This window comes from Gossypium arboreum, chromosome 12, assembly GCF_025698485.1.
Source record: "Gossypium arboreum isolate Shixiya-1 chromosome 12, ASM2569848v2, whole genome shotgun sequence".
NCBI lineage: Eukaryota > Viridiplantae > Streptophyta > Magnoliopsida > Malvales > Malvaceae > Gossypium > Gossypium arboreum.
This window is the reverse complement of record NC_069081.1, coordinates 45,861,525-45,872,655: the sequence shown is the minus strand read 5'-3', so window position 1 is coordinate 45,872,655 and position 11,131 is coordinate 45,861,525. Positions and strand designations below refer to the sequence as shown.

The 11,131-nt window shown below is 29.2% G+C and overlaps 1 protein-coding gene and 1 long non-coding RNA gene across 2 annotated transcripts; both read left to right on the top strand.

Moving 5' to 3' along the window:
* Nucleotides 1–4,740: 4,740 nt before the first annotated feature.
* LOC108477784 (basic leucine zipper 4-like) lies at nt 4,741–5,685 on the top strand. The gene has a single exon (XM_017780278.2). The coding sequence runs from the start codon at nt 4,831–4,833 to the stop codon at nt 5,395–5,397; it is 567 nt and encodes a 188-aa protein (XP_017635767.1). The 5' UTR covers nt 4,741–4,830; the 3' UTR covers nt 5,398–5,685.
* A 3,560-nt stretch (nt 5,686–9,245) lies between these two features.
* LOC128285188 (uncharacterized) lies at nt 9,246–10,813 on the top strand. Its single transcript, XR_008275629.1, has 2 exons — nt 9,246–9,381; nt 10,526–10,813. It is a non-coding gene; the product is annotated as an uncharacterized LOC128285188 (long non-coding RNA).
* Nucleotides 10,814–11,131: the final 318 nt, after the last annotated feature.

The following is an 11,131-nucleotide window of genomic DNA, read 5'->3' as shown; positions in this document are numbered from 1 at the left end:
ACCAAATTAACAAAAAAAAATAAAACCTAAATTTATAATTATGCTAATTTATTTTTATAAAAATTGATGTTTTTATTATATATTATTGAATGAACACCTTTGATATAACATAAGAATAATAATTATTATTATTATAGAAAAATAAACGGATTTTATTATTTGAATGTAATATGAAAGTGATGACATGCTCAAACAAAATTACAAAGATATTGGAATTAATTTGGTGAACCCAACCTAAAAAAGTTTAGGGGTTAATTATGATGTAATTTGGCTTCCTTTGACTCATGGCTATTTTACTTTATCATTAAAGCTACGGTTGAAGTTGAGATGTACAAAGATGGCTTCTTCTTTTCTTTCTAAATAAACTTTCTCAACCACTGTGGAGATTTATCCACTCCTTAATTGTAAAAATAATTCTATTTTAGTTACTTAATTATTAAATTTTTATTTAGTCAATTAAAATTAAATATTTTAGTTACTCTCGTGTTAATTGTTGTTAAATAATTGTTGTTAAATAAGTGGAGGAAAGCTAACATAAGCAAGGGTGGATCTAAAATTAAAATTTTGTTCATTTAGGCCCTTTATAACTTATGAAATTTTAAATTAGTAATGGTAAAATTACATTTTACCCTCCCTAAAATGATAAAATTTTGATTTAATCATTTAAAAATTATTAAAATATAGGCTATCAAAATGGCAAAACTGTATTTTTTTACTATAATAAAATATATAATTTAATTACGATCCTCCCAAAAAAATTTTGATTTTGCTCTTGCCTCTAAGTTGTATTTCTAAATCCGCCACTAGACATGAGCTTTTCTTATTGGTCTAATAATAGACTTGCCTTTAATGTTTACAAAATTTATCATTTTTGTTCAAATTTTAAAAAAATAATAACAAAATTTGATTTTTAAAGGTTTTTTAAAATGTTGAAGGTTAAATTATTAAAATTTTAAATTTGAATTTTATAAACATTGAAAAATAAATTTATTAATTTTTATAAAATTAAACTTTTTACCATAATGAAACAAAGTTGAAAAATTAAATTTTGAAGATGGTTTTGGAGAAGTGTTGTGAATTAGTACAACACCATTATCAAGTTGGATGTTCCAAATGATGCTGCCAATGAATATTTAAAAGGCAATTGTCTTCTTAAAGTAGGAATAGATTGGAGAAAATAATGATGAATATTGTAGTATTTCAAAAGTAATCATAAATTTCAAATACTAATTAACTATTTTATTATTAATTTTAAATAAGATTTCCCGCCATTTTTCTACATTTATATTTCCTCTAAAGTTGTTTTAAATCCCATAAAAAATCTCAGTCACGGAGCTATAATTGAACAAGTGAAGCAACCGTAGCAAAAATATCATATACAACAAATATTATTTGAAATTCAGACTTACTTGGCCTTAAATGTGATTGGATGGAAGTGAATTTTTTAGAATTTTAAAAATTATTTTTTTAATCTAATGCGTATTTAATTTTTCTTAAAAGTTTATTTAATTTTTTTAAAAATTTTTACAAATATTGAATGTAACACCTTGAACCCGGCCTAAACATCATAGTTAAATCTAGAGAGTTACACTAAACCATTTTTGAGACGTTCAACTTATATAATTAAAATTCAAGCAATCCAAAATCATTTAAACATTTGTAAACAAACCATAAGGATCCCATCTTTTAAAAACAACATTCCAAAAGTTTGCAATAGTATAAATCCAGTTAAAATAGTAGAACGACTAAACGAAAAGGCTGAGCTCTTGATACGCCAACTTGCCTAAGTCTAAGGGTTACTTGAAATCCAAACAAACAAATAAAAAGAGCTTGCAAGCTCTGTGTGTAACATGTTTAAACAATTTAACAAAAATGATCTTAGACATGCTTTTGGATCTTTATTCAGACAGATTTTAGAATCAAAACCAAAATCAGAAACAACGTATATTAGATACAAATGTAGAGCATATCAGAAATAGATTCAAATCTTACCCCCATCCACTACACACTATCTCCAAGCATCGCTACACACTATATAGGGTATCAAGTACTCATCCATCCCTACATACCGCATAGTGACTATATGTCACATTTCAGATTATTTGCAGGCTAGCTTCCAAATTAGAGTGCGATAAATTGCTAGAATCATATATGTATGTGGCTTAGTCAACAGAGTCGACAAATTATTAAACTGCCCACACTTCCTTCTTTAATGCAAATCCCATCCCAATGCATATGCAGAACTAACAGATAACAGAGATAGGTATATAGTGATACAAATTCAGAACATACTTAAATAATTCATATCATACTTACTTAGCAGATATCATATAAGACATATATACAAAAACAAATTATACGCCAATAGATCATCAGATAGCAAGTTTTACAGCTTAATCCAGATCATACAGACCCTACAGAAGGCCTACGTTCGATTAGAATGATGTTTACGGTTCTAAGAAGAATTTCAAAATTTTGGCCCACAAACCCATGTGGATTTACATGGCCTACTTGGCTGGCCCTTGTGGCCCACACGGCCTGACACACGACCGTGTGGCTCATATCAGTGCCTCACACAGTTTGTCACACTGTCATGTGACTCAAGTCAAAGAGTTACACGGTCTAGCACCCGGCCTAACACACGCTCGTGTGACTCAAGTCAGAAAGTTGCATGCTCTGATACATGACTTGGCACACAGCCGTGTGGAGTCTGCAATCCCAATTATGGCTTTCTCTATTCGCTGATTTCTTGGGTTTTCATTAAACACTTGATACGAATTCGATGTAGAAGCAAAAATGCTGATTCTAGAACCTAAAAACGACATTCAAGTGACCAATCAGACCATTTATTCACAATCAAATCACTAGAATTAACATCTAAAACCGTAGTTACATTTAAGAACTTCGACAAAAAATCCTCAAAATGAAAACTAACGTTTACCGATAAACAAGCAGCAATTACACAAAGCTTAATTTGTTGGAGAAACATTAGACGTCGCTCACTCCTCTCCTGATTCGAACAAACCAATTAAACCAACAACCAACGAAGAATCAATCTTTACAAAGATCTCAAGAAACAAACTGAAAAATTCACTAAACTAATAATCTATAAATAGAATTACACACTTACCCGAATGAATTAGAACACCTAACAGTATATCGAGCGAAGAATTCCCACACTAATGTCAAGAATTGAAGCAAAAGTAAAAGAAAAGAAACTAAAAAGAAAACACAAGGAAAACAAAAGGGAACAAAAAATCGACAAATTTTGGGAAAAATAAAAATAAAAAAGTGGAGAAAAAATAAATTGATTAAGTGATTTAAAAAACAAAACTTATTTATTTAAAAAAAAAATGCCAAACATTTCCTTATTGCTTCCATAGAGACTTGAACGCAAAACTAAAGAATTAGTTAAAGCTTTACCACTGAACCAGTAAGCCCATTGTTAATATAAATTTACATAGAATTAAACTTAAGTTGAGAGTTCAAAGACAAAGGTTGAGTAAAAAAGATAACAAAAATTTCCAATAGTGGGACTTAAATCCCTAATCTCAAACGCACAATCAATGCTCCAAACCACTGAAGTAAATACATATCTTATGACTAAATTTAACAAACAAAAGTTTAAAATTTTGAGGCGTTACAATGAAGGTTAAAGTTATTGGATTTTTTAGAATTTGAACATAATTTTGTAAACATTAAGGGTTAAATTTTTTGAATTTTTTTAATATTTAAGATCAAATTAATAGAATGCCTAAACATTAGAGGGTTGAATTTGTTATTAGACTAATAAAAAAAGGGCTTTCCGTCACTCATCTAACGGCAACTAATGGGGGAATGATTAAATTATTTAATTTCTAAAAGTTTAGTGATTAAATAAAAAAACAATAGCTAGGTGACTAAAATAGAACTAAAGACATAGTTAGGTGACTATTTTATAATTTACCCTTAATTGTTGTATATAATCTGATTTATATACTAAATACATATGTTTATGTTTAAACTTTTAAGAGTGAGGTTGGGCGAAGAATTTTAAATTTTAGAGATTTTTAAAATGTTAGTATTTTAGAATTCATAAAATCAAAATGGTAATAATTGTAATTGATTAGTTTGGATAAATAGTTCTTCTATGAAAACTTGAAATAATGAAATTTTACAAACTAAAAATATAATTATAAAAGAAAATTAATAATATAGAAAATATTCAATATGAATATCATTAGATTTGTAAAATTATAAATATTTTAACCAAATAATTTAAAAAAAAACTAAAATTATGTAAAATAAATCGGATATCAAATTCCTCAAAAAAAAATTAATTACTATATTATTATTACCGAAACAACACTCTAAATCCTTGGTTGAAACACACACCTTATGGCATAACATTGTACTGAACTTTGTTGAAAATTTTGGAAAATGATCCATGACTATGAGGAAGTAGGAATTTATGTGATGTTCCTTACATTCAGGAACTTCCTAAGAAGCAGGAACTTAAATTTCTTTCACATTCCTGTTCATTAGTTGAATTAAATTAATTATGGGGTAATGATGCCGCCCCAGAAAAGTTTGATTAAATTATAATAAAAATTTAAAAGTAGGCCTCATAGATGGACATGATCGAATGCTTTTGATCTGATGGAGACTTGAACCATCTATCTACTCCCACCCATCACCTAAATAAATGGCTTTTTAATTAACTCTACTTTATTGATAATATTACCAAACTACCCTTAAGCTGCCCATAAATACAGGCCTCCTACGCTGCATTTCTTCCCTTTTCTCCTCCTCTTCTTTCCCCATGTATGTTTGTTATTCTTAAAGGAAGCCATGTTGTCCACTGTTCCGGCCATTATTTCCTCCAATCCCATGATGGAAAGTGATCCATTTCCCTCTCTCCAAAGCGCTTGGGATTGCTCCCAACTTTTTTCCACTACCCAATCAGTAGGACCCGCTCGGTCCGGTTCCGCTTCGACTGAACTGAACCAAACCCAAACCCAAACCCAAACTCACTCCAATTCCGGTTTGGACGAATCAAACAAAACGCTTTCCATCATCGATGAACGAAAGAGAAGACGCATGATATCGAACCGGGAATCGGCCAGGAGGTCACGGATGCGTAAACAGAAGCATTTAGAAAACCTAAGGAACCAGGCGAACCGGCTTAGAATCGAGAACCGAGAACTGACTTACCGTTTGAGGTTCCTTTTGTACCACTGTCATCGTGTAAGGACTGACAACGACCGCCTCCGATCCGAGTCCACTCTGCTCCGACAAAAATTGTCGGACATGCATCAAAATTTGCTATTCAAGCAGCTGCAGCAGTTTTCATCTGCATGGCCATGCAATAATGTGACTGTCATGTCCGAACAAATTCCACCACCATTAATCATCTAAACGCATACATATATTAAACTTCACAATAAAACTACATTAAATTTCTCTCCAAAAGCGAGAAACTAGCTATCTCTTTCTGTAAATTAAAATGGTGTTAGAGAAAGAAAATGGATGGGTTTTTTTTCTGTCTTCCTTTTTTGCTAAAGAGATACGAAACCACAGAGTATTATAGTGTAGAAATAAGTTGAGTCAGTGTTTGGTTTTTGTCAACGTTATTTTTGTTTTCTTCTTTTTTATTGTTAGCTTTGAAAAATCCCTCCCACTATGCAATATAGCAAATCATTGAAACTTACTTTTTTATTATTTTGTATATCTCATCCTAATGTCTCAAAGTTATCATTTAATTTTGGGTTTCATTTCATCACTCCATTGGGTTTCTAAGATACCCTTGCTCTAATATTATATATGATAAAATATATTGGTGTTGGTAAACTATTTAAATTTGATTCGATAATTATTAAATTAAATTCGAACTTAATAATACTTGATTTGAACAGTTCACAAGTTATATTGAGCTTTTTATTTTTTTTATTTTGTTAAATTATGTAATTATTAAGTTGAGTTCAAATTTGAATACAAAAATTGATAAATAAATTTAATCGATCTCGAACTTAAAAATATATCTTTGATCAAATTCGAGTTAAATATTAAACTTTAAATTTTAAATCAAGTTGGAACTTAATAATATTTAGGCTCGGCTGAATTTGATTATGCTCCTAACAAAAACAAAAAGAAGTTATTGAAGGGTAAGGTTGTCCTTCCCTTTGGCATAAAGTGAAATAGAATATGCTAAAATTAACAGTGAAGGAAAGGTTTTAACGGCTAATGATGAATCCCCTTGCGGCCCCAAAAAATTCAACTATATTTCAGAAATAAATTTAGATTATAATAAAATGTAAAGAAGATGTGATAGAGAAATGAAGGATGTATGGACTACCACTAGAATTTAGATCACCTATTTTTAATTAAGTTTAGTTTTATGATGAGCGTGGAGATCTTCCCACTAAACCCCAATCCAATCACTTTATCATCCTTCCTTCAATAAAAGAAGAGAATATAAATATCTTCCCACTTGAGCCACAAAAGATCTTGCACCTTCTGTGTTCATCCACAATTCTTGATTGCGTTTGCCACAAATCCAACATACTACTGGGTGCACCCCACTTATTTACTTCTTCTGATTGCTTCATTTTTAGTTGTAAAAATTATAGTTAAAAGATAAAATATTTGAAACTAAATCTATATCAATAACAAATGAAATATAATTTTTAAGTAATTAATATAATTTGGTTGTAAAATTAATGATACATAAAATATTTTAAAATATAAATAAAACAATAAATAATATTTAAATTAATATAAAGATTCATAAAATATAAATTAATTTAATTATTATTTACTTTTAAATAATCAATATAAATAATGATATTTTAATAATTTCACTTTAAAATAAAATTTAAAAAAAAACTAAATTACCTAAATATCAACTTTTACATTTGAATTGAAAGTTACTTTTTGGAAAAAAAAATTTTATTGAGAAGTTAAATATTCTCTGTTACTTCTATTATGGAAAAACACTTTTGATTTTGCAAAAGCAATGGAAAACAACTTTGTATCAAGGTTATTTGAATTGCACCAGGTTTTTAATTTTTAAATATTTTTTTTAAAATTTTTAATAATTTATTTAATCGAATCAAATGATTCGATTGAATAGATTAAACTAATTATTTGACTAATTCAACCATCAATCTAATTTCTCCCCCAAATCACATAAGTTTATAAAGAAAGCTCATGAAATTTCTAAGGTGATAATATGGTTTTTTTTTTTAATAAAAGTACTCTAAATTTTTTTGATTAATTACGAAAATGGGCTAACTTAAAAATCATGTATGAAAATGACATGATTTCTACAATATTTGTCGATACCATCAGACACATCAACGGCACCGACCCCCACATCAGCCAATGATTGCATTTTTTCAACAAAAAAAAAAAAAATAGTGATGTTGCCGGAAAAATTGGCAGCATAGAACTGAAGTGTGATTATATAAGATGTTTAGGAACTTGATGAAGCAATTACCATTTTTAGATTGGCTGAAAAAGGGTACATTTTTTCAACTTTTGGTTTATTTGCATGTTAAGTCTGTTCTTTTTAAAATTAAATTTAAATAGCCTTTAAAATATATAAAAATAACAAAATAAACTCTTTTCAATTTTTTATTTTAAAAAATAACAAACTTAAAAATTATATAAAATTCATTCCTAGTGCATTTAAATTTAGATAAAACTAATCTAAAAGGGTAATTATTTCTTTAAGTCCTTAAACATTTCATATAATTATACTTTAGTCTGACACCGTCAATTTATCAGGTGGAATCACTATTTTTTTAAAAAAATAATCATTGACTGCTTATGGGGGTCGTTGCCGCTGATGTATCTGGCAGAACTGACAAGTACTATAAAAATAAAATCATTTATATACATAATTTTTAAATTAAATTATTTTCATAATTAATTAAAAATTTTAGAGGACTTAAAAGAAAGCCTGATAATACAGTTTGCATATAGAAAGTAAGGATGGCCCTGTGAGATGAAATGCTTTTTGGTTTGGAGCCATCAAAGTGATTAGGTAGTGATAATGAATGAAGGAAGCAACAGTGAAGAGAAGAGTGTGTTGAAAAGACTTGGGGGTGTGCGAAATGAAAAGATACCCAACTCTTTTCAACAAAATGGATCCAAACACCAGCACCAACACTGTCCTCCTATTACCCATCTTGTGGGATGCACCAAATCCCATCCTTTTTGGTTTTCTCTTTTACGATGATGACACGTTAAAGAAGGTTGGAAAACGATTGTCCATTGTAAACCATGAATTTTCTTTTTTAAAAAATAAAAATTAACAAAGATATTATAATAAAGGGTTAGTACCAGTAAAATTTTCTTAGAGTGCTATAATTTTTTTTATAGGTGACACTATAACTAGGTATAGTCATTTCTTAATTTATAAATAGGAGAATAATGTGTTTTAGTGTACTCGAATTCCTACATCCTCTTACACTAGTAACAATGTCCATACCAATTAAACTAAAACTTAATTGACAAAGATTTTTCATTCTTAAATTCTTATTTGTGGAATTAAATTTTTTTACAAGTAGTGTATCAAATAATTTTTGTATAATAAATAAAAATCATACATCCATATTATCAAATATTTCTCCATATAATAATTAAATATCATAAAATTATATTATACTAATATGGGGCTAAATTAGTTGAATATGTCGAAAAAAAAGTTAATTGTTCAAATAAGCCCTTTTTTTTTTTTAATTTAGAGAAATAGATCGTTTTTAAAGAGAGTGTGTAAAAGCGCGTCTAATTGAGCGAACTTTTCCTGATATGCCAGCAGGAAAGCTCGTCCAGCTGAACATGGTTTCACACTCTCTTAAAAAACAACCTATTTCCCTAAATTAAAAGAAAAACAACCTATTTAGTTAATTAACTTTTATTTTCAACATAATTATGTGATTTGAAATAATGTGTTTAGACATGGTACTTTCAACCCAAAAAGTATACTTAAATCAATCTTCCCAAAAATAGGGTCCGTTTAATTCAGTTTTATGGGCTTCAAGACCCATGATATTAATTGATGCACTATAATGTTTCCTTTTGTTTTAAGTTGTTTATTAAACCCATTTCTTTTATTTAAAAATATTAATTTGGGGTCTTTTATTATTTTAATGTCTTGGTAAGCCCACTTCATTGATTTAAATCACTAGGCACTTTTTATTTCAATACTTTGCTCCGCCCATTTAAAGCATTTTGTGCTTCCTATTTTTTGTTTCAACATTTGGGCTTACTATAAGATACAAAGACAAGTGGGAATTGGTTTCTGGTAGCGGGATTTACGCTGCTTAGCCCCATCATCCAATCTGTAGAGATGATAAGAGAGTTCGTCGTTGCTTTCAGGAGCCACCGGTGGGTAAGGTTGAGTAAGAATTTTTTTTTTCTTTTTTGGGTTAAATTACATTTGCAGTTGGTGATTCTAAGATAAACTGTTTTTTCTCCTTTCACTTGGGTGTAAGACACACACATTTCGATTGACACAAACGTGTTTAATGACACCAAAATCTATCATCTACTCTTTGATGTTTATGTTAATTTAAGAAATGTCCAGATTAATTATGTTATCTACGACATTTGACCAAGTTAAATTATCATTTCTCCTTTATCAGTGTTTGCATTGATGTGCATGATGGCCTAATTTGCGACAAACAAAACAATTCCTTTTTTAGTTTTGTGTTTTGGACTTGTAATAAGGTTTTTTCATACTTTTTTTTTGGCTTGCCCTTGGCATTTGTAATCTCTTTTCCTTTGACAACTTTAGATTCATTTCGGTTGGTCTCTATGACGATGATACGAGTTACTAGATTTGCAAAAGAATGCTTCTTGTGTTTCTATAAAAACGGCTAATGGGCTAACTTGGGTGAATGGATGAAAGCAGAGGGGACAAAGTGACCAAAAAGATAGTAAAAGGACTAAAGTGAGAATTTCCCTATAGTATAGGAGCTAAAAATGATATTAAGCCTAAATAAATAAAATTATAAAATTATAAGAAAACAAAATAAATTAAATAAATTTATCTTACAATCTAAATCAACATCTTTATACTTAACCAAATGCATAGCATTTAAAATATCTTGAGATTTTCGCTGCAAAGCTTGGCATAATTTATCACTAATGCCTATGACTTCTTTCATTAAATGCAAAATCAAAATGACTTCAAATAATTGAATCAACTTGGATGCAACACTACCATCCCTTCATTGAGAATAACTGGATCCTCCAACTTTAATACTTTCAAGCATGGAACAAGTTGGATCAAACATTTTTATAAGATTGCATATAGAATAAATATGAGAACCCCAATGACTATCTCTAGCTTGTTTTAAAGTATCATTTTGATTAGCACCTTTTCCCATCTTGAGCTCATTAATTGCTTACATGTGTGCAATTTTAGCTTCTTGAACAGTTAGTATTTTTCACAATGTTGCAAAAGGCATCAACAGAATTGATAATGAAATTCAAATTATTGAAAAACTAAGAATGGAATGTACCTTTCTATGTGCAGCAACAAGAGTCAATTATGGGCGATGAGCTACAAAATGCACATAATAAGCAAGATAACCATAGAAGAATAATGCTTGCAATCATTTCTATTCCGTGTGCATATTACTAGTCCTATTGTAACCTTGAACATGAATATCATAAACATCAAGGCTATGACGAGAGAGAATAACACATAGTTCATTTTTAAGAGTTAATGCTTATGTATCTTTGACGTGAGCAAGGTTATGCTCCCTAATAAAACCATCTTTGTCAACAAATCTCATAATAAGAGTAATTTGTTCTTTTTCTACTCATGAGTTTCATTAACAATTCTTTTAATATAATTCTTATTCGTGACCTTAAGGTAAAATTCATATAATTAACACGTGTTCTTTCATAGTTCCCACTTATAACCTTTCATCTTTTATGTGAATCATATACATCATTTTCATTTCATTAAACTAAAGCATGCATAAATCACCAATTCCTTCTAATATTGTTTAAGGTAAGTTTATTACGCCAAACACTTTTAAGCTCATTATCAAGTGAAATTCTCTTTTACTTACCCATTCATTTATATTATTTCCATCTCTTTTAATTACGAGTCATTTAGTACATGACATTTAGT